At 38.0% G+C, this 24,541-nt stretch overlaps 1 protein-coding gene across 1 annotated transcript in view; it reads right to left on the bottom strand.

Annotated features, from left to right (window-relative positions):
* Positions 1-2,248: 2,248 nt before the first annotated feature.
* The window catches only part of GULP1 (GULP PTB domain containing engulfment adaptor 1), a 149,172-nt gene continuing 126,879 nt past the window's right edge, over positions 2,249-24,541 (bottom strand). Inside the window, exons 6-12 of the mRNA XM_083350525.1 lie at positions 22,444-22,542; positions 20,782-20,919; positions 19,511-19,627; positions 17,215-17,307; positions 9,869-10,007; positions 9,180-9,274; positions 2,249-5,151 (exon numbers count right to left, since the gene is read on the bottom strand). Of these exons, the coding sequence (XP_083206651.1) occupies positions 5,080-5,151; positions 9,180-9,274; positions 9,869-10,007; positions 17,215-17,307; positions 19,511-19,627; positions 20,782-20,919; positions 22,444-22,542 (753 nt within the window). The 3' untranslated portion in view covers positions 2,249-5,079. The remainder of the gene's footprint in view (positions 5,152-9,179; positions 9,275-9,868; positions 10,008-17,214; positions 17,308-19,510; positions 19,628-20,781; positions 20,920-22,443; positions 22,543-24,541) is intronic.

Genomic DNA, 24,541 nt, shown 5'->3' with positions numbered 1-24,541 from the left:
ATATATGTCTTTAGATTTTTAAAAAGGTAAAAAAAACAGCTGTGGGCTTTAAAAGGTCTGTGGTTTTTTTCCCCCCCCTACATTCAGGGAAAATGTTTTAAAAATTGCCTGGTTTAAATGCAAACCCTGGCTGCCTTTTAGGTGATCCTTTTTCCCACCCACCCCCAGCTTTTGAGGTATTGATTTTTAAAACTCCACAAAAATTAAAAGCATCATTAGGCTAGAATGATTAGAAATAAAAAGCTTTTTTTAAATTACCACCCCCCCAAAAGCAGGGTTTTGTTTCCCAAAAACACAGGTCTCTGTGTTTCTTTTGGATTTGCATGTCCATGGAATTAGTCTAGGGTTAATGTAAACAAGTACACAGAAGCTTGACTGCCACATGTTTGTTGATGGGATTAGGTTCGGCAAGCACCATCTGGAAATAGGGCTACGACCTTACACCACACCTTATCTGTTAGGGTTACCCATGCTTATTTTGATGGGGTTGGGCCGACACGTCATATCCGGCTAGGGTTATGGCCTTGTGAGTCCTGTACCACGAGGGGTGGGGGTGTGGATTATGCACGTCACATCCAGGGAGGAGCGCTGCGCACGTCACTTCCGTTTATGGGCATGGCCTGGTGACGTAATCAGCACGTGGCTTTGTTTACTTTGATGATGTCACTGATCAAAACTACTGATAATTTCCACTAGAAGTTTGTATGTACTTATACTACTCCCCTGAAATAGGCCATTCGACTGATATTCCTCTAGGATGCAGATGAAGAAGATGCTTAGTGCCTTGTATATATCCAATTAGTACCAAATTAATTTCTGGATTTGGACATAAAATTTCAAAATATAGCATCTTGCGTGTGATAAAATATTCAACTATCTTGGGCATAAAGCAAGAATCTGACCATAGCACCATCTTGTCTTGGTGGAGGTCTTCTCTGTCTGGCGGAGGTTAAAGCCATCTGAAAGGCTGGTTTCCAGGGCAGGTGTTGATGGCCTCCATTGTTGAATTTGAAAAGTTGCTGTTTGTGAAGCACCAGGAGATCCAGGCATTTCAAATATATATAAAGATTTATTGTAAGCTTAAGGTCTCTACAAGAATCTGAACTACTAACAGTGAAAGGAAATTAGCGGGAGTTAAAAATAGAAGGAATTCAAGTTGGGCTGGACTTTGACCTCTTGTGGGCATGAAAGGAATCATGACTGATGATGCTTTTGGCCCCTCCCTTGGCTCAGCCTGGTCATTTCCTACACTGCTTGGGAGATGCTTCTGCCCTAATTCCAAATGCAGAGTTGTAGCTATTCTTGGTGTGGGATTGTGCCCTGACTAAAGATGTCTGAAGATTATAGTGCCTTCTTCATGTCTGCTAGAGCAGAAAAAATAATCCTGGCAGAATCATTTGGGCATATTAGAGTATACGAATGAACATCTCCAGTCTTTTTTACATTCCAGAGGAATTAAGTAAAAAAAACACACCACTTTTTGCAGTAAAAGAAACTAATAATTTGAAATATGCAAGGTGAAATACATTAAATTATTTCAATTATGCAAAAATATACTGCTGAGGAGGCAACACTCCCTGCTCCCAAAAAACCCCTGGAAACCACAAATAACATTGATTCCCTACTAGTCAAATCACTATTATGTATCCTGCAGACAAAGTTCTGTAGTTCATCATTCATAGGTGTTTCAACTAGGACTTGATTATTCTTGCAGATTTACTTTGATTAGAGTGTAAAGGCAGAATTTACATAAATCTCCACATATATTCTTACTATGATTTATGCATAGCCCCAAAGAACTTACAAATAAGCACACATGCATAAATAATGCACTTCACTTTATTTTTAATGCACTTTCATGATTACATTGTTTATGCATATTGTTTTAAATATCCCAATGATATTACCACTTGGAGTTGTTGTTTTTTCTTAGAATTTGTTCTGCATGGAGTGTCCCCTTGTTTTACATGGTGTTTGCTTTGGCCTCAAAGCCAAGCTATCAACACATATGATGAGGGAGTTTTGTTTTTCAGCCATCTTGTCAAAGAGCCTGATACTTATCTGGGCTGACAGAGAGTGACTGACTGAAGATTAACCAGATTGCTGCCATGCTTAAGGTTAATCTCCAGTAGCTTAACCTCTGGCTTTATGCTGGGTCTCTACATGCCACTCCCCCTCTGCCTGTCCCTCCCCCCTCCCCCTGAGTCTTTATATTAAATAAAGATTCCATTCAAGGATACAAGTTTAATTAAACCATTTATTTGAAGCAAAATAAAACAGACAGTTGGGATTACATAGAAATACAAATTTCAACTAAAGCACTAAACTGTTTTCATTAAAAATGTAATTTCTTGCTGAATTAATTTGGATGTTCTTGGACCGATTTTGAATCAGTTAAATTGCATTTAGCAATTTGCAAACCAATTTCCATACAAATCAGTAAAACAAAAGCTTTCTTAAAAGGTGCAAATATTTTCTGAATGTTCTCCTACATCCCTTGTAAATGGCCCCTAAATATATGCCTATTACATAAAGCTTTCTTTATGATAAAAATACAAATTCTATTTGTTTAAAAAAGCCATTCATATGGCTACTAAACATCCTTGTTGTACAAACTGCAAAATACTATTTGATGAACAAAACTATTGATGTGTCTATGATACAGAGCCTACTCCACTCATTAGTGATCTCATATATATCTATATTGACAGGCACATGGGCCAATATCCAAAGAGTCCATTTTTCTATTTGCTGTTATTCCCAATGGCTCTGTTTCTTCTCATCCTGCCCAACACCCCATAAAACAATGGAGCCTTCTGGAATGGAATTCAACATGATGGGATGATCTGTAGCCAGAAGCGAAGTGGGAAATCAGAAGCACTGTATAAATGCATCCCATCCTCTTTGGATTCAGAGCATAGATATAGATATACATGCAAATACTAAAGAAGAACCAAATAATAAAGGAAGGCTTAACGCAAATCAGAGTATAGGAAAGTACTCAGTAAGGCTATACAGCTAGGCAGCTGTCTAATTTTTAAGCATGTAAAGAATTCCAGGTTACCTAGGCATCTGCTTATAAGTATTTTGTGAGATTGGAACAAAGCTTTAAAAGGTAAATACCGTTGCATAAATGCTTTCTTTTTATGTTGTGAATATGCATGTAAACCTTGCAATACAACATCAAAAACTATTATTTTTGCAAACCAAGTACCAGACCATTAGGGTGTTTTCTCCCGAAAAATAAAGTGAGCAAAATAATCTCTTATGTTTCTTTCCCATTTCTCCTGAGCACTTCTCTTTATCTTTCTTTACATATAAAAAGCATTCCCCCCCATCGTCTTTACAGTGAAAGGCCCCTAACAGGAGAGAAAAACTTTCCCAGAAAGGTAATTTTTTTTTTGTACATGTTGAACAAACGTTTGGTAAAAAATTGGAAAAAAACCCCCAAAAATGAACAAACAACTTAATTTATGAATACAAAGAAATGCACAACCAAAATTTCATTTATTGCTATGCAGAGACAAAGTAGTACATTATCTCAGTAGCGAGTTCCCTTGCAGAGATCCCTTACAAATGATAAACCTATAATCTGCCTTCATCAAAAACCTACCTTACATTCTTTTATCCCTATTTCTCACGTGATATTCATTTGTAATTTTTGTGTTAGAATGCAAAATGAAATTGTTTATCCATTAGTCACCCTGATATTCCAAGTGGTTTGCACAGAATTATCAAGTGACAACCCAAGGCAGCTGAAAGGACCAAATCTCTTATATCCAAACAGTACAACTGCATCAATGGCCTCAGATCACGTTCCAAAATATGTGTGGTTTAGGTTTTTGAATGCCATCACTATTGTAATGGAATCTTTGCAATTAAAAGTGAGAAGTTGCCATTTACACAGCAATTTAACATGCACCACAAGCAGTGCCCTTAGCATGCACACCTTTAATTATCCTTCACAATAGGATTTTCAAATAACTAGGCTGAGAAATACCTATGTTGGGGCTCAATTCTAAAAATAGTGTGGAACATTGGGAATGTTTCTATGTACACATGGATGTGTTTGTGTGTGTGTTCAAAATAGCTAATTATTATATGACTGTTACTGAAAAATTCAGATGTGTATAAATTTCCAAGTACCCTCTGGAATGTGAAAAATCTAATCATACGTCGTTAGGGACTGCTTTTTAAATTACAAAATAATAGAAAATAATTGGTATATTAATATTTGGCATAGTTAGAGATTAGATATCGCAATTGTAAAAATAACAATCTATTTCATTTAGTAGATGCATGTTAAATACAATGCATCTGAGAAGCATAGAGGTTGCATTTAACATTTACTTCTAAGTCAGAAATGCTGTGCACTCACAAAATTAACATGAATTGGGGGCACAGCAGTTCATTACAAACCTACCTTGATTTGCGGCCCTTAATAACAACTTATTAGGAAGCTATGATATATATAGGTGCAGATTATATAGATTGGAACTATGGTTCTCAGTCTTACTGTAATTGTTTACAGGAGTGTGTAAACATTCACATTTTTTTATTATTTATTGAATTTGTTTGCCGCCCATCTCACTGCCAGGCAAATCTGGGTGGCCTGCAATGTTATTTGATATTGGCAACAGTATTTGTGTGTAATTAAGAAAGCAATCGTAGGGATTTTATTTTAAAAGTTGTTCTTTTCCATCAGAGTTCCAAATGCTTGTTTGCTGTCTGAAAGTGGTGTGCAAGAAAAGACTTTAAAAAGACTTCTCACAGGTTTATGATGGGTTCCCATGCTATACAAGTGAGTCGCCAAAAGATGCAAAGAATGACTTGCAAAATATGGAAGACGAAAAACAAACAGCAGCATGATTTCATTTTAGCTTTCTGTACATGAGTAAATTTTCATTTTACAGGAATAATACTGCAACTTATCTGGAGTTTTGAAGGAGCAAATCTCACAGAAGATATAACATGTTGAGAAACATTTTTGGCACATCAATAATATTTGTAATACATTTTAAATTTTTGTAAAAAGAAATAAAGAAAGATAGTATATTTTTAAATGTCTATTCCTGACAATCAGCACTTGCTGTCTAGAGGATCAAGGCAAAACACTGTGCCTTCCAGAGTCAGTCCCATTTTGAACCCCTCCTGGAACAGAGTAAGAACAAAGAATAAGTAAGACACCATATCTCAGCCTTAAAAAACATAATCTCATGTAATTTCAGACCTAAAAACATTTGCACCGTTCTGACTTACATATATGTTTCTCCTGGTTATTGGGTAGATGGTTGCCTATGTCTCATACTTTACACAACACATTTGGAGAGAAAGGAGATCTCCCCTTCCCCAGGTACATTTTGACTTCATGATGATTATATTTGCTTTCAAGCCAGACTAGATTGCTCCAAAGCTTTTAAGAAATTGGGATCCATTCTCACAAGAGACCATCTGACTATTATATTGCATCAAGATGTGTAGATCTTCAACTACAAGGCAGAAATTTTATGTGGCCTGCTATAGTAGCCAACAGTCTTTGTTATTTTGCTCTTTGTTGCTAATCATTTTCTAATGCACCATTCCTGCAACCGGGGATGGGTTGGATGACAACTTTCCAAATGTCTTTACAATTAACAATGGGGTTAATTATTAATGTAGTGGGGAATGAGGAACCATGTAACTTGCAATGTATTTTTCCATTCCTACTGATCCAAACTAAGAGGCAGAGGCACATGGGAAATGCTGTCATGTATCCTGTGTGTTATACAGTAGACACTATTTACAATAGAAAGAAAAGTCCTTTTGGATTAACTAGCTCTAAGTAATCTATCTATCCAAAGAAGATTCTGGACTATTCTGGACAAGGATATATTGGGGGGAAAATAGTGTATTTCTTACAGCTCAACTCAAGCTATTCTCCAAAGCGCCCAAAGGCAGGACAAGAAGCAACAGATGGAAACTAATCAAGGAGAGAAGCAACCTAGAACTAAGGAGAGACTTCCTGACAGTTAGAACAATTAATCAGTGGAATAACCTGCCTCCAGAAGCTGTGAATGCTCCAACACTGGAAGTTTTTAAGAAGAGACTGGGCAGCCATTTGCCTGAAATGGTATAGGGTTTCCTGCCTGAGTAGGGGGTTGGACTAGATGACCTCCAAGGTCCCTTCCAACTTTATTATTATTATTATTATTATTATTATTATTATTATTATTATTATTATTATTATTATTATTATTATTGGCATCTATTGACATAAGAGACAAAAATGGCAGAAGTCTCAATTAATACAATACATGTATGCATGTGAAACACAGTGCAAAACTTTGAATGAAGCAAATTTTCAGAGCTGCATCACTTCATTTTACCCCTTCTCTATTGATGAGTTGAAGGGCTGTCCAGCCATCTGTTACAGGTAGTCCTTGAGTTACAAGTGTAATGGAACCTGCCCATTCCACTCGTAACTTGAAAACTTGTGGGAGTGAATCTCGTATGTCGAATGAGATCACTCCCTTGCTCATTAAGATCCATGCAGCTCGTTAAGTGAACATGAGGTATCTCAGAGTGGGGAAGGCCATGGAGAGCCTATTGATGGAACAGGACCCCAAGGCTTCTGAGACCCACTAAGATACCTCATGCTTCCCCCTCCCTTCCTGCCACGTTGGACTCACCTTGAAAAGACCCATCTCCTCTGTGCTGCGGTTCCTGCTACCGCCCGGATCTGAGGCTGGGGGATCCTCCTGTGACCCAATCCGGGTACTGGAGGCTTTTTCCAGACCGCTGCTGCCTGGATCTGAGGCTGGGGGATGCTTCTGCTTCTCCTGTGGCCCGATCCAGGTGCTGGAGGACTTTTCCAGGCCACTGCCACCCAGATCTGAGGCCGGGGGATGCTTCTGCAACCCTCCTGCAGTGCAATCTGAGTGCCGGATTCCTTTTCCAGGCCGCTGCCTCCTGGAAACGGGCTGCCAGAGGGCCACAGAAGTATTCCCCCAGCCTCAGATCTGGGGGGCAGTGGCCTGGAAAAGGCCTCCGGAGCACCGATCCAGCCTCCGGACACACGTGGAAGCGTCCCCCAGCTTCAGTTCCATTCTGTGTTGCAGAGAACAGAAGCCTAAAGTACCATGAGATCTTGCCCCACTGATCTTGCATGATCTTGCATTTTCTTTTGGCCTCTATTCTTTGCGAACGCACTGAAGGCCTGAAGCAGCCAAGAAAGCGAAAGATTTCAGTCTTTGCAGGGTGAGTATTGAAGGCCTGGTGCCTAGAGAGAACCTGGGCAGGTGGTGGGGAGGGAATAACAAGGGTGCATGTTGCAGTGCCACTGCAGTTGCTCATAAGGCCAAATGACTGCCATGGTGCAGCAACATTCATAATTTTGGGCCTTGCTCGTAAGCACTAGGGGGCGCTTATCATGTAACTTCGAACGAGCGTTAAGTGAACGCTTGTAACTTGGGGACTAACTGTATTTAGAATATTTTACTTGCATGAAAACTATCCCCATTGCCAGTTCCTTTCTTTTCTAATCACCTGTATTCAAGTGAGATCATGGATATGTCCCCATTTTACAACTATTGGTTGAGATATGTATTCTTTGAAAATGCTTGTAAGACAAGTGGTTGTAGAGCAAAACACCTCTCTAATGTTCAATTAATCTGCTCCGCTTTTTTCAGACCTCCTTATGAACTTGAAGGGAAAAAAAATATCACATCTATTTTAACATGGGTAGCATACAAAACTAGAAAAAACAAACACCATAAAACAGATAAATACATGCAAACAAATGGAAGCCCATACTGAAATAATCTTACAACCAACAAAAATCTATCAGAGGCCTTAGACAAACAATAATCCATCAACTCCAGGTTTAGGTTTAAAGCCAGTTTTTCCCAGATTTCTGGAACATAGGACAGGAGATACTGGCCCACTTCTTCCATCCCATAAGGTGACCAAGTTTAATAGACGGGACCAGGAGTGCACCCACTATGTTGGAATGTACTGGGTGGGCAGAACCAATTGAAAAGAAATTCAATGCTCTACTATGTCAAAGTGTCCTGCACTAGAATTAGCCAACGAGTTTTTTTGCAAAGTAATTTTCAAGATACAAGATCATTCAATGAACATGCTTCGGGAACAATTCATTTACATCAATGTTTTTTTTAATGTACATGAAGGAAAGGTACTATTATTTTGAAAGACCGTCCAATTCTTTTACAATTGAAATACTAAAGAGCTGAAGAGCATAGAAATATTCTTTTCACAGTGGAAGAGAAAAAGTAAGGGATATAATTTCTCACGTCATCCTACAAAGATGTACAGTTATATTTGGATATCAGCTTATTCAGGGACTGGAAAAGGTACTATATGCTTCCTGAAAATCATATTATATAGGTAAGTAAAAAACCTACATTGTAGCTGAGATGTACACATACACAGTAGTCCTTTACACAGGTAGGTTTTCAAATTAGGTCTCAAGAGGCTAATTATTTATTCAGTCAAAGAAAAAGTTAATATTAGAAAAAAGGAGTGAGCAAGACATTTCCCAGTTTTACTTTTGGCGATTTAACCCAAAATTTTACTCAAAATGTTATATACTAAGAGAAACATTTAACAGGATTCAGGGAGGAACTCAGATACCAACTCACATATTACAGATGCCATCATTATAACAAAATGTATAACATGATATAATTTAGTAGAAACGAATTGAAACATATGGAGAAAATAATATACCAACCATCGCTGACGCTGCATATCCATGAAAGCACAAAGAAGAAATAATAGAATTATTGCTAGCAATATCAATAAAATGCACAGAAGAATAAAATACATTTAACAGATAATTAAATTTAGCACTGGAATATATATATATGGAATATTTTATCATGCTTTTATTATATACCTTCTATTATAAAAGCACTATAAAATATATGTAGGTAATATAAATATGTATAGAATCATTCCTTGCATTTAACAGATAAGTAAATTTAGCACTAAAATGTGTAAGGAACATTTCATTGTGTTTTTATTCCCTCTTTTATAAAAAGTGTATAAAATATATGTAGGTATAACAGATAGATGGGGGAGGGGTTGGGGTTGGATAAGTTTTTTTCTGCCTTAAATCTACCAGATTTCCTCCAGTATTCACATCTGATATTTATGCAATTGTAAACAGTTAGAATTACCTGCATCTCATCTAGCTTAGATTGGATGTCTGGAGGGAAATCTCCTGCTCCACAGCTGAATGGATCAAAAGGTTCTGCTCCAAAAAGGTCTCTCTCTAGAAAGAGTAAAACATAGTCAACAGAAAATGATGGGATGAGCATATAGAAAATCACATACTCAAAGAACTGGCAAAATGCCCCCCCCCCCGATAACTCAACTTTGCACTGAGCACTATGCTATATTCTGAAAGGGCAAACGATGAAAAGCAATTCTCAGCTTGTAATTTTAGAGCAGTAGTCCTCAACCTTTTGGGCACCAGGGACTGGTTCTGAGGAGAGAGGTTTTTCTGTAGACGTGTGTGTGTGTGTGTGTGTTTGTGTGTGTGTGTGTGTGTGTTTGTGTGGTTTTGTGTGCTGTTTGCAACCTGCATATGAGGCTTTGCTTGTTTGTGCGTCCCAGTTTCTAGCATGCCGCAGACCAGTGTCAGTCCACTGACTGGGGGGGGACCCGTGTTTTAGAGCACTCTCTTTGATCCTGGGACCGATTTAATTTTCGTTGTCTTGTTTTTCCCTGAAATGCATATCCAGGATGCAACATTAGTAAGACGTTCTAGCAAGCAATTCTCCTTTAGCTAGCTTGTTGGTTTGGGCAATGACTACACAGTAGGCATATATTGCTCTAGGTTATGTCAAGGCATTCCAGAACTTACTGATGTCTGTAGATCTACTGGGAACTGGTGGAGGCTGGGTGCCATTGCGAGTAGGTGTAGATGGCTTTGGGGAGATGGGAGAAAATGGAACCATATCAAAGATGTCGGTGGAAGGAGACTTTGGTGTAACACTGCTTGCCTATAATAAGGAAAATAAATTGTTGTTGTTGTTGTTAGCTGCGAAGTTGTGTCCGACCCATCGCGACCCTATGGACAACATTCCTCCAGGCCTTCCTGTCCTTCCTGTATTAAGGGTAATATTTAACAACACTAAATGAACAAACAGTACTGAGTTTGCATGCAGAAAGGAAAAGGCTGCATTATCCAATAAAGGAACTTTGGAAACAAAAGGCTGAGACTGAATAATTTGAGCATTTGTAGCCCAACATTAGAGGGACGCGGTGGCTCAGTGGGTTAGCACACTGAGCTTGTCGAGTGAGCGCCTGTTACTCGTCCCAGCTTCTGCCAACCTAGCAGTTCGAAAGCACGTAAAAATGCAAGTAGAAAAATAGGGACCACTCCGGTGGGAAGATAACAGCGTTCCGTGCGCCTTTGGCGTCTAGTCATGCCGGCCACATGACCACGGAGACGTCCTCGGACAAGCGCTGGCTCTTCGGCTTTGAAACGGAGATGAGCACCGGCCCCTAGAGTCGGAAACGACTAGCATGCATGTGCGGGGGAACCTTTACCTTTACCTTTAGCCCAACATTTATGAAACATGCCCTCTTTGCACCAACAACAATTAAAGCATTTCATCTTTTGAACCTGTCCTGGGTTTCTTGAATGAAATGAGTTTTGAAAATAAAAAAGTTGCAAAAAAGAGTATAAGCATACTTTGAGTTAAGACAGAGAGATGCTCTTTACTGGGGCAGCAGATTATAAATCAGGATGAAGACTGAAATCCAGAGATATCTTCTTTTATTAATTCCATATCCTGTAATAGTACCATTAATATTTTGCCAGTCTGATAGGATAATTATTCTAAATGCTGGCACTGACGAAATCTCCATCAGTCATTTGCAAAAGACAGCTTTACTTGGAGCAGCAACAATATGTTTTACACCTTCAAACAACATCTGCCTATCTCAGGTCCATGGGAAGGACTCCGTAAGTGGATAAAAATGTCAAATTCAGTCTAAACATCAAACGGCCTGGCAAATCAATCATAATATATTAATTGATATGTCACCCAACTCCCACCAATTCTGAATGGTTGCTGGAAACTTACATAATAATGTCAATACAAATATGATTCCATTTATTTATGCTTAATATTCCTAGATTAAAGGTAAAGGTAAAGGTTCCCCCGCACATGTGTGCTAGTCGTTTCCAACTCTAGGGGCCAGTGCTCATCTCTGTTTCAAAGCCAAAGAGCCAGCGCTTGTCCGAGGACGTCTCCGTGGTCATGTGGCCGGCATGACTAGACGCCAAAGGCACACGGAACGCTGTTACCTTCCCAGCGTAGTGGTCCCTATTTTTCTACTTGCATTTTTACGTGCTTTTGAACTGCTAGGTTGGCAGAAGCTGGGACGAGTAACAGGCGCTCACTCTGCTATGTGGCAGTCAGGATTTGACCCACCAAACTGCCGATCTTCTGATTGACAAGCTCAGCATCCTAACCCATTCCAAGATCACATTACTATATAAAACCTAAGGGCATATTTAGGTTCAGCTAAATAACATTTTTTCGCAATCTCTCTCTCTCTCTGATTATGATTAATTATTACATTTGGCATATATTTTCCCCCTTATTCTCAAACATCTTGAATAATGATAAACCCAAAGCAAGAAAGAAATGTGTAGCAGAAAATCAAAGCCCACAGAAATCTAAAGCACAAAATAGGAAATTCCCTAAATTATGTTTCAAAATGCTTTATAAAACAGTTATAAATTCCATAATAGGATAAGACTTACAGGATCTATAATACCTGTATAATAATGGAATACATAAGATGCATACAACATCCCAGTTACCCTGTGGGCATGAAGATATACGATATTTTGATTAGAAATTAAGCGTCTTCAGGATTTTCCTTTGTGGGACCCACATATTGCTATAGAGAGCTCTAGATTTTATCCAGTGGTGCTTTCCTTTCCATTTCTGGGAACTTTGTGATTACAGGGAAGGCTGCTTCTGGTGAAAGACATTGGACTGATGGATTTTGATAAAGTCCTCTTCTGTCCTCTGACTTCTTTGTGACCATTCATGTTGTTCAGATAATGAACAATTCTTTTGCAAGGGAGGAGGAAGGGGGAAAAAACCCCACTTTTCCCTTACTCGATGGGAAGATCTTTTATTTTATTTATTCATTAAATAAAATGTACAACAACCCAATAAAACAATAACAAAACTTTTATTCATAGAAAGACAGTTTACAATCCAGTACTTTATGCCGTGTACTTTAAGCAGGCTGGATAAATCCACCTTGGAGAAAACTCTACAGTCCTTTGGGTACCAATGTGTTTCCGGAGTAGTATTTTTGTGGCTAGTATAAACATAACATTCCATTATTTACTACTGCAGGCAACAATAGGAACGTGGCTTTTCTGCAAGAGACAGAAGTATCTGTACATACTAAGAAGAGGAACAAAGTTTCTGAATACTTTTGTGATATAATACAGGTAGTCCTCGATTTATGACTATACGTTTAATAACAGTCTGGACTTATGATAGCCTTGGAAAGGGTGCTTTAGTAAAACTTCTGACGGTTGCAAAATGTTGCCTTATCATTCTCTGATCCCATGATCGTGATCTGGGAGCTTGACAACCTGCTTGCAGGTGCAGGTTACCAAGCATCCCACCATCATAGGATTTCAATCTCTGATATTCTCTGCCACCTTACACAGAAGCTGGGAAATGGGGGGGACTAAAAGGGACAGTTGCAAGTTGCTACCAACTGCCTAGAAAACCTTTTGTCTTTGGGTGAAAGAGCTGCCTCCTGAGGGGTGATGAATCTTTTGCGGGGTGTACAAAAGGAGCTGAAATCCCAAAGATTTTGGCTGTTTCTGTCCCCTGCCAAAGGAGTTCCTTTCTGTGCATAGAGGGGAGGTGAACTCCTTTGATGGCTGAAGAAATGGATTCCATTTCTGCACCCCGCTGAAGAAGTACCTTTCCGTGCATGGAGGGGAACAATCAGCAGGCAGCTCTTTTGGCTAGCCCCCTGAGACAAGAGAAACCAAAATTCAAGCAGAGAGTCAGCCCAAAGAGGTAAAGGTCCATCAGAAGGGGGGGGGGTGAAGGAAGCCTGGTGCAGACCACACATGAGTCTCTCTTTGCTCATAGAATAAAAATCCTATTTGGATTTCAGCAGGCAGGATTTTCAGCTCCCGAATAGAGCTTCTCAGAGCCTCTCCCATCCCAAGGAACCTCATACTCCTTACCTAGGACTCCACCTGCTAAATAACTCATATGAGTGCCGGGATTGTGGTTGTTGGAACGAAACAGTCACATGGACAGTCACATGATATTTCACTTAATGACTGCTTTGCTCAAAGACCAAGATTCTGGTCCAAATTGTGGCTGTAAAGCGAGGACTACATGTAGTGTTTCCTAGTTCGTTTAGAATGTATTATTTCCTTAAATTATTTCCTTACATGCACTGTGCTATGTATACATAAGATCTCTAGCTAGTTTTGGTTACCATTTAGAAATTCAGTTTTGAATCATTAATATTTTAGTACTATGGAAGGGTTACCACCCCAAAATTTATGTTCCCAGGACTCCATAATATAGAGTGAAGTCATTTGATGTACCATGTATCTGTAACATAGATGTAAAAAAATTATAGAAGTTTAGACAAAAGTTTCTCTGATACATTGGTTACACGTTACATTATACTCCACATTCCTCCAGCCTTGTTCTGCCTTAAACTGGCATTAAACTGTAGGGCATAAGAACAACTTGTAGGTTTCAAACATGATTTGAAAGCATTAACTGGGTTTGCATCTGAGGTACAGTTTTCAAAGACTTTTCTTGAGTTGGTTCCATCAATCATCAGTTTTTCTATTGCCTGGACATAGTATGAGAATGACGTATTTACAAGTGTATATCCACCAATGTATCAAAACTCTTCACTGGAATGATTAAGCGACTGCCTTCCATATGCACTTGAGTCTTGTGAAAAGACACAGATTCATTTGGCAGCATGTTAGTTAATAAGCTTCCTCTACTGCTAAGCTTGTAAGCCGCCCTGAGTCTTCGGAGAAGGGCGGGATATAAATGTAATAAAAATAAAAATAAATAAACATTTACAATGTAAATTGTGACAATTTTTTTCTTTAAAAAAAAAAGCTTCAATTTTTATAGCAGCTTCTAAACCCTTCAGAGAAACTGAGTAACTTTGGGTAGGCAATCTAATAAAGCTACCATGGAAAACTGATTTTCTTTCTACATAATGGATAAGCATTGTTTTGCTTGTTCCACATGAAACAAGCCATTATATAATAGAATAAGCACAACTCTATTTTGTGTATGTGCACGTATTTCTCAGTTCATGCATACATGCACAAATCATTCTAAATAATAAATTTGCTACATTTTTTCTCAGTGATAATGTTAGACTGACGAAAGCTATGTGTATGGTCCAATCTGTTACTCTTCCATGTCTTTTTCCTTCCTATAGAAAAACAAGTTTCTGAAAAATGGCCCAGACTATTAAAATTAATCTTCATATCCCATGGGCTGACAACATTTTAAATAAGCTTCCTCTAATCCACTTAGATTCATATATATATATATATATATATATATATATATATATATATATATATATATATATATATGTATGTATGTATGTATGTAATGTATATATATGTATGTATGTATGTATGTAATGTATATATATATATATATATATATATATGTATGTATGTATGTATGTAATGTGTGTATATATATATATATATATATGTATGTATATATATATAAGTATATATATATATGTGTATATGTATATATATATATATATATATATATATATATATATATATATATATATATATATATATATATATATATATATATATATATATCCAATATATTAAATTTCAGACAGATCCTTTGAGCCAAGTGTAAACCTTAGCATTATATTATCATGAACATCAGTAGTAAATAGTAGAAACTAGATTTATTTGCAATTTTATGTTATTTTAAAAGGATGATCTAAACTGTATTTAAAAAGGCAGAAACTCTGATTATAAACAGATGCTTTATTCTTTTATTAGACAATGCACAGGAAATTACGGAGAATTAAAATCAACTTCTATACAGGTAGTTCCCAGTTTAAGAATAGGTTTCATCCCCAAGTTCTGCCCTTAAGCCAATTTTGCCGGTAAACTGGAACAATATTATTGTAAAATATTGCATAAGTAGTACCATGTAATGGACTTGAATCATTGTGTAACTTGAATCATTGCTTATTCAACTTGAATTTTCTTTTCCTAACATCTTTCTCTCCTGTTCATTCTGCTTCAATTACTTCTGTCTGGATCAACTTTTTGTCCTTTCCTATGATCACTTTACTAGGTAAGATTCTTTTTCTTTGGTTATTCATTCAATATTTCCCAATGATAACAACTGCTAATTACAAATGAAACTTGCATGAATGAAACACCATTTCTCTCAGCTCATTTTTAGAATTATTTAAGCATGTTGCAGCTCATAAGTGGAACAAATGATGTGCCTTCTTCACTTAGAGATAAAATGAATTTCACTAATATCTCTTACTGACATTCCAGGAAAATATACACTTATCAAATTGAGTTCTTTTTCTTTTTTTCCTCTGCAATTTTTTTTCTTTTCTATTTTTCCGTTTGTAATTTTTATAGTTTGCACCGGCTTTTTATTTCATAAATACGAGGAGGACTCAAATAGACATTTGAGTATTTTATTTGAAAGTAACCTTCGACCCAATGTCTTTTTTTTTTGGAGTTCAAAATGCTTTTGTTGCATGCAGAAATAAAAATTTGTTTTCTTTGTAGCAGTTCATTGATTTCATAAATGCAGCACACTATAGGTTTTTTTATACATAGCATAAAGGTAAAAACAATATTTATTTATTTATTTATTTATTTATTTAATAATATTTATATACCGCCCTTCTCCCGAAGGACTCAGGGCGGTGAACAGGGCAAGAATAAAAAATACAAAGTTACAAAAGTTAAAAAAGGAATTAAATATATGCCCACTAAAAACAGTAAATGCAAATATTAAAACACAATAAAAACCCCCACCCATCCGCCATCAGGCCAGGCCGGCTTGTTCGAATAAGAATGTCTTTAGATCGCGACGAAAGGAGCGAAGATCGGGCGCCATCCGGAGCTCAACCGGTAGCTGATTCCATAGCTCCGGGGCGCCCACAGGATCTCTCCCTGGGGGCCACCAATTGACATTCTCTGATCGGTGACACCCTGAGGAGGCCCTCTCTGTGGGAGCGTACAGGGCGAAGGGAAGTTGATGCCGGCAGTAGGTGCTCCCTAAGGTACTCCGGACCCCTGCCATGTAGGGCCTTAAACACCATTACTAGTACCTTGAATCTCACCCGGAAGACAACTGGTAACCAATGCAGCTCACGGAGCAGAGGTGTAACATGGGAGTATCGGGAGACTCCCAACACAACTCTCGCGGCTGCATTCTGTACCAGTTGGAGCCTCCGGGTGGTCCTCAAGGGCAGCCCCATGTAGAGAGCGTTGCAGTAGTCCAGACGAGAGGTCATGAGCGCGTGAGTGACCGTGCATAAGTCATCCCGGCTTAGATAGGGCCGCAACTGGCGCACCAGGCGAACCTGGGCGAAAGCAGGGTTATGCAGGGTTATCTTCATTTTAGATGTCAAAAGGGTTTTGTGGCTCCCACTGTTTTCTTTTCAGTGGGAAACGGGTCCAAGTGGATCTTTGAGTGTTTTAGGTTGCCTACCCGTGCACTAGGGGATGCTCATCACATAACTTTGAATGAGCATTATGTGAACGCTCATAACTCGGGGATTACCTGGCTATTATTAATGAAAGCAGGAGACGATGAGTTCTAGTCCCACTTTAGGCATGAAACCAACTGAGTGACTTTGGGCCAGCCAGTCTCTCTCAGTCCAACTCACCTCACAAGGTTGTCATTTTGTGGGGGTAAAAAGGAGAAAGAAGGAATATTAGGTATCTTAGCCAACTTGAGTTATTTATAAAGTAATAAAGGTGCCACTCAGAGTCGCTTTTTAGAGAGAGATGAGCAGCATAATAAATTTAATGAATTTAATAAATATTTCTCTTTTTTATGTTATAGTTCTATGACTGAAATAAAACTAAAATCAAAAATAGAAACATAAATTGCGAAGAGAAACATTTTTGCTCAGTGTACTTACTGGCAATGTATGTACTTGGGTTATTCTCAGCTGGTTCTCCAAATCTTGCACCTTGTTTTTTAGCTCTAGATTTTCTGTTTCTAATTCATTAATCTGAAAAAAAATATTCATGTATCAGAAAAATCTGAGAAAAAAGTGTCAAAGTAGGAAAAATGCATACATTATCAGAACTAGACTGAATAAGCCTATGAAAATAATTCATCATGGAACACAGCATTTATATTTATTTTTATTTATTTAGATTTATATACCGCCCTTTCCCGAAGGACTCAGGGCGGTTTACAAGGCATTTAAAAGAAAATCAATACAAACGTTAAAACAAATTTAAAAAGATTAAATAAAACCCTGAGAAAAATAAAAAAAACCCAGTTAAAATTAAAATTAAAAAAAAAATTCTCAGCCTGGGCCAGAGAGCTCGAAGAGCCAGGTCTTCAGGTCCCGGCGGAATGAACGGAGGTCAGGGGCAGTCCTAAGCTCCGCAGGCAGCTGGTTCCACAGGGCAGGCGCACCCACTGAGAAGGCCCTACCCCTGGGTGTTACCCGCCGGCAATCTTTAACCGCCGGCACCCTGAGAAGACCCTCCCTGTGGGAGCGCACTGGACGAAGGGAGCTTGATGCCGGCAGCAGGTGTTCCCTCAAATATCCCGGACCCATGCCATTTAGGGCTTTATAGGTCATCACCAGCACCTTGAATCTCACCCGAAGGGCAACCGGAAGCCAATGCAGCTCGCGGAGTAGAGGTGTTACATGGGAGTATCGGGAGACCCCCATCACGACTCGCGCGGCTGCATTCTGCACCAGCTGAAGCCTCCGGGTGGTCCTCAAGGGCAGCCCCATGTAGAGAGTGTTGCAGTAGTCTAATTTCTAATTTATTTAGCAAATAAGTCTACAAAAGCAAGATGTATTTCTGGTGTTTACATCACCATCACTAAAAGAGTCCCAAAATTTTATCATATTTGTATATGTAAAAAAGATGTCGAGACTCTAGAAAGAGTACAGAGAAGAGCAACAAAGATGATTGGGGGACTGGAGGCTAAAACATATAGGGAACGGTTGCTGGAATTGGGTATGTGTAGTTTAATGAAGAGAAGGACGAGGGAGGACATGATAGCAGTGTTCCAATATCTCAGGGGCTGCCACAAAGAAGAGGGAGTCAAGCTATTCTCCAAAGCACCTGAAGGCAGGACAAGAAGCAACGGATGGAAACTAGTCAAGGAGAGAAGCAACGTAGAACTAAGGAGAAACTTCCTGACAGTTAGAACAATTAACCAGTGGAACAACCTGCCTCCAGAAGTGGTGAATGCTCCAACACTGGAAGTTTTTAAGAAGAGACTGGCCAGCCATTTGCCTGAAATGGTATAGGGTTTCCTGCCTGAGCACGGGGTTGGACTAGATGACCTCCAAGGTCCCTTCCAACTTATTATTATTAACTTATCTTGTATGATGGGAAAAAAACCCCTGCAATATTAATTGACTGCATTGATTAAAAGGAAGTATATTTTAAGTTACCTAGAAATGGGTAACAGACTTATTTCCATAATACAGCTTTATCACATATATACATACATATCTTATTCACCAATGGCTTCCCATACAACCAATGTGTACACAAAATAGATACATAAACACGTTCAGCAAAGTTAACAGAAACCCTCAGTTTTTAATCTTATTGGGATCCTTTTTGTTGCTGGAACGTTCAGACAGGAAGACACATTTTCCAGTTTTTCTTCCAAGTTCCCTAGTCTCCTGAGGCAGATTTGGAAAAATACAGAAGGTTGTAGGCAAGAATGAGAATGATCAAAGCTACGTCTTCCCCCAATGAGTTGAAGAAGCTTCTATCAGCAGAAGGACAAGAATTAGATACAATTCATTCTGCATGCAAGTTAAAATTTAGCCATATTGTTGTTGTTTTATGCAAACAGATTATTCCCCTATTTCCTACAGTGAAAAACCACACTGGTTTCTCATTTCCATTTTTGTTTTAATTTTTGTCAAGTTACTCTGTTCCCCATTTTCTGGTTTACAGTTTTTCTCTGAGAGAGCCGTATTTCTACAGCCATAACACTTAAAGTTTCACTTCAATAATTCAGCTGAATCCATTTAAATAAATCGCATACAACTTAAGTTACTATGAATGGGATTTGTAATTATATGCATTCCATTAATAAATGTCCTATAAAATCAGTAAGATTTTTATTCCGTATAATAAAGAGCAATAACAGTGTTTCTTTTTTAAAAAAAAACAAACAACCCTACATAAGACGTTTGTTAAACTGAGACAGACTATGGAACTTACTCTTTTCTGTAATCCAGCAATCTGTTTCCGTGTTTCAACGTCCTTTCCTCCTGATTCTAGGAATTTTCTGTAAGCAAGGTCAAATGCTTGGCCAATAGTTAAAGTGATCTCTTCTGCCTTGAGATAAAACAAGTCTTACCATTAGCATGCAATGGTAATGTTGCAAAGAATAAAGGCTCATATAGATTCATCATCTATATAATGTTAAGGAACACATCAGAACATTACAACTGGTTAGCTCTATGTTATTTTTATTTTTTTTATTTTTTATTTTAATCCCATTTATATCCTGCCCTTCTCCGAAGACTCAGGGCGGCTTACAATTTAAGCACAAACCAATGTGCTTAGCAGTAGCCTTCATTCTATGTATATGGCTGCTTATTAGGGCTTTCGCCCCACCCCCGAAGCGGCATTATTACAAAGTCAGCTTAATTGCCCCCAACAATCTGGGTCCTCCTTTTACCTACCTCGGAAGGATGGAAGGCTGAGTCAACCTTGAGCCTGGTGGGATGCGAACCTGCACTAATTGCAGGCAGCTGGTGTTACTTAAGGAGGCATTAGCCCACTGCTCCACCAAGGCTATGTTCATTCTAGAAGTTAATTTGTGTATCCATTTGGAATGTTCCCTGACACATTTCCTGGCACAATCAACTTTAAGTTATGTATCACTTTCATTCAATGCAATAACATTGGACTGATTCTATGCTATTCAAACATATCTGTATGAACTATATTGGCATAAAAAAGGTAAAGGTTCCCCCGCACTTGCGTGCTAGTCGTTTCCGACTCTAGGGGCCGGTGCTCATCTCCGTTTCAAAGCCGAAGAGCCAGCGTTTGTCCGAGGACGTCTCTGTGGTCATGTGGCTGGCATGACTAGACACCAAAGGCGCACGGAACGCTGTTACCTTCCCACCGTAGTGGTCCCTATTTTTCTACTTGCATTTTTACGTGCTTTCGAACTGCTAGGTGGGCAGAAGCTGGGACGAGTAACAGGCGCTCGCTCTGTTACGCGGCACTCGGGATTCGACCCGCCAAACTGCCGAACTTCTGATCGACAAGCTCAGCGTCCTAACCCACTGAGCCACCGCGTCCCTTGGCATAGAACAATATAAATTGAAAGCAAAGAGAAAATAAAAAGAACAACCATCAATTTATTTTAGTTACTATTTTGCAAAGGGGGGGCTCTCACAAAAAATGCAGTGGGGGGAAGACAAGCTTTCAATATAAAAGAACAACAAATTCAACCACTTTAAAAATCTATGTGTACTTACACATTTTTCACTGTCAAAGACATAACACAAGTGTTTATTTGATTCAGAATCTTTGCATATGAAAGTGAATATTCTTTTGTCAGTTTTGTCATCAGCACAAAATGATATCCTGTGGAGCTGGCAGTTGTGCTGGACTTCCTGCAAATAACAACTGTGCAATTACCACTTGGAATTACATTTTGACTGCTGAATACTATTTATTCAAGACGCCCAGGATGAAGCAAAGTCCTCTTAATAAACAACAAAACAGAATATGTTTTATTCTTGTAGTCCTCAATACTGATTTTAATATGAGTTTATATATTTTTGTGCACAGTGGTGTCTGCACAGAGTCAAATGGTCAGTCTGATGAAAACAGGATTGTACTGTAACAACTCTGCTTTTGTCCTAATGAAAACAGCAGAAGCTGTGGATGTCAATGTTACTCCAGCTGCATTGTTAGGTACAATTGCAAAGGTAATCTGGATCTAATTTTCAGTTTCATAAGTCAAGGAAACAAAAACACAACATATTCCATTATAGCAATAGCAATAGCACAGACTTATATAACACTCCATAGTGCTTTACAGCCCTCTCTAAGCAGTTTACAGAGTCAGCATATTGACCCCAATAATCTGGGTCCTCTTTTTACCGACCTCAGAAGGATGAAAGGCTGTGTCAACCTTGAGCTGGTGAGAATTGAACTGCCAAACTGCTGGCAGCTGGCAGTCAGCAGAAGTAGCCTGCAGTACTGCATTCTAACCACTGCGCTACTAGGGCTCAGTTATAGATACTTGAGAAGATTCAATTCTGCTCACAGGATTCTTTTGCTCTATGATACTAAAATTCCTGCGTTAATAATTATATAGTTATTACTATACATTATATTTTCCCAACTTACATAACTTTTCAATGTAAAATGTAAAATATTGCAGAATATTAAAATATGTCATCCCAGTTAAACCCATTTATAAAGTAATCAAAATAAGTATTTTGGTTACCCTTTTAGAAAAAATATGAAACTGCTTATTACCAATGCCTTATAAACAGCCTTGACTATAGCAGCATTTCAGGTAGTGGTTTACATGTTGACTGCTTTCAGATGTAGGACTCTACCTTCTATTAATCACCATTGTTTTTTTACAGTAAAAGTTGAATGTGCAATCAGGCGTGGGAATCGCAAGGAAGTATGGAGCCCATTAAATGGTTAAATTGCATATAGACCTTTCTCTGTTTTTTTGTTATTGTTTTTAAAGGTAGCTTTTAATTTTTAAATTATTTCTAATTGTAGAAGATTATGATTTGACTTGTGTTTTGACTGTAGACATGAAAATGAGATAGGGGAGTATATAATAATAATAATAATAATAATAATAATAATAATAATAATAATAATAATAACAACAACAACAACAACAACAACAACAACAATAACAACAACAACTCAAGAGTATTCTAGTAATCAATTATAGAATGCTGCATATTTATTCATTTTCTGAAAGAAACAAAAATGATTTCATATCAGATATCTGAACTTTTATTTCATTTTGAAAAAATATCTTAAAACAAACGACAAGTTACTGGATGACAATAAAAAAGATATAGTTGTAACCACATTATGGCACAAGTTATTTTACCTTGGCTAGAATTTTAAGGGGTAAATTAAAATAAGAAGACTCTTACCTTTGTTTTTGGATCTAGAATCTTTACGCCATATATGGAAATCTGTAACTCAACTTTTGGTGTTTTTTGGCCTTCAGATTTCTTAATATGTCTTGCAAACTGAAAATCAGAGAAAAATAATTATTTTTTAAAGTTCTTACTCATATTACGTTCTTACAGTACAATCAATTAGCAGTTTCCCTTATTTTGGGATTAGCCAGATTTCAATTGTCATTTTTTTTTACTTCTGATATAACTTCTATTCTGCTTTTCTGTTTATTCCAATATTTATTTATTTATTTATTTAGTTATATTTATATACCGCCCTATTCCCTGAGGACTCAGGGCGGTTTACAGGGAATTAAAAATCCAAAATACAAAAATTAAGAACAAATTAAAAAGTATTAAATTAACCCTGTAGTCAGTTAAAAACCCCAAATTAAAAATTCTTCCTCAGTCTGGGCCCGAGAGCTGAAAAAGCCAGGTCTTCAGGCCCCGGCGGAATGATCGGAGGTCGGGGGCAGCTCCACCGGCAGCTGGTTCCAGAGGGCAGGCGCTTAGTATATATTTATACTAAGTTTTCTTATACTTAGAGATCAGGAGCCAAACAGTAAATTCTGGTTGGCGAAGTGTCTCCAGAAAAAGGAGAGAATGGGAGACCTCCCCTTGCACTCTGGATAGGTAATCCTTGTGAATATAATCTTGGCAATAGATGAGAATGTCTATATAGAAGTAAGTCAGATATTGCTGGGATATTAAGGAGCCAATCAAGATCTACTAGAGAGAAGAAACGATTGTCAGGCCATTTCTATGTTCTTCAGATCAATCAGAACTTCAACAGAATTTATAACAGATAATTTGTTAGCTCTAATATGTCAGCTTTTCCAGGTTTTTTTTAATTTAAAGAACTTCTATGTCTGCCTACCTCATAGTGATCCTAGGCATCTATAAGAGTCTTAGCAATCAATAAAAACATATTATATATTGTAGTCTTCCCATCAGGAAACCATAACAAGATACATTACACTTGACTTAATCCCATCCTGGCCCCATGCTTGCAGGAAGAGACAGATCTTCGTGACCTTCTGAAAGGGTAAAAGAGTAGGGTCCCCTAATCTCAAGTGGGAGACTATTTCAAAGGCATTGGTAGCTACAGAGAAGCCATGCCTCCAAGGACCCCGTAGATGATACTTGAGAGAAGGGAGGTTGGCCACACCAGGAAATTATTCGAACTCTGTTAAAGAGTATAACAACACAATCTTGCAACCTGATAGCGATTTTCTCTCTCTCTCTCTCCCCCTCCCCCCAAAAAAAGAAAAAGAAAATCAAGGTGGGACAATCTTGAGTTTCTTTCCCACTTATTTCTCCCTTCCAGGGACAACCTGTGTTTACCTAGACTTTTGAATTCCAACTTTAAGACCATCTCCATAGTCACCAGAGTTTTCTTTTAGTTTGTAACACAATCTATGTAATTTACTAATTAATCAGTGATGTATTTACTTTCTTATGCTTAGAATTGGGCTTAGACCAATTGTTGAGTTGTGGTGGAACAGTACAACAACAAATGTATCTTTATAGTCTGGTATATAAGAAAGATTGTACTGGCAAAGTTCTATTGTAGAAAATGTTTCCCAAAATTTAATAAAGTAGAAAAATGTTCTAATGTCATAGATGTTATAACATCCTATATTAATTACCAACAAAGAAAAGTTGATGTTACAACTGATGCCAAATTATTATTAGTGATCCTGTTCCATTGTTTCTAATTATCTTTTGAAGTTGATTTATTTTCTCAGCCTTTCCCTTAAGTAGTGGAAAGTAAAACAACATGCACAAATGTTACCGACGTCTTTGATACTGCAAAGAAAAAGAAAATCATTTGGAAAAGGGAGGGAATGCAACATATCAGCAGGCCTCCCATTTCTGAAAGTTGTTTCTGAATGATAGCAGAACAGCAAAACAGCAAACAGAAAGAAATTAGAGGTAATCAAGTTTCCTTCAGCTATTTTGGATTACATTTCTCAACAGCCCCAGAAAGGTGATGGAGTCTGTGGTCTAAAACATCTGGAGAATTCCAGTTTGTCTATACCTGTGCTAGATTGAAAATGTATCCCTTTAA

Source organism: Vipera ursinii, assembly GCF_947247035.1.
Source record: "Vipera ursinii genome assembly, chromosome: 1".
Classification (NCBI taxonomy): domain Eukaryota; kingdom Metazoa; phylum Chordata; class Lepidosauria; order Squamata; family Viperidae; genus Vipera; species Vipera ursinii.
This window is presented reverse-complemented; position numbering and strand designations above follow the sequence as displayed.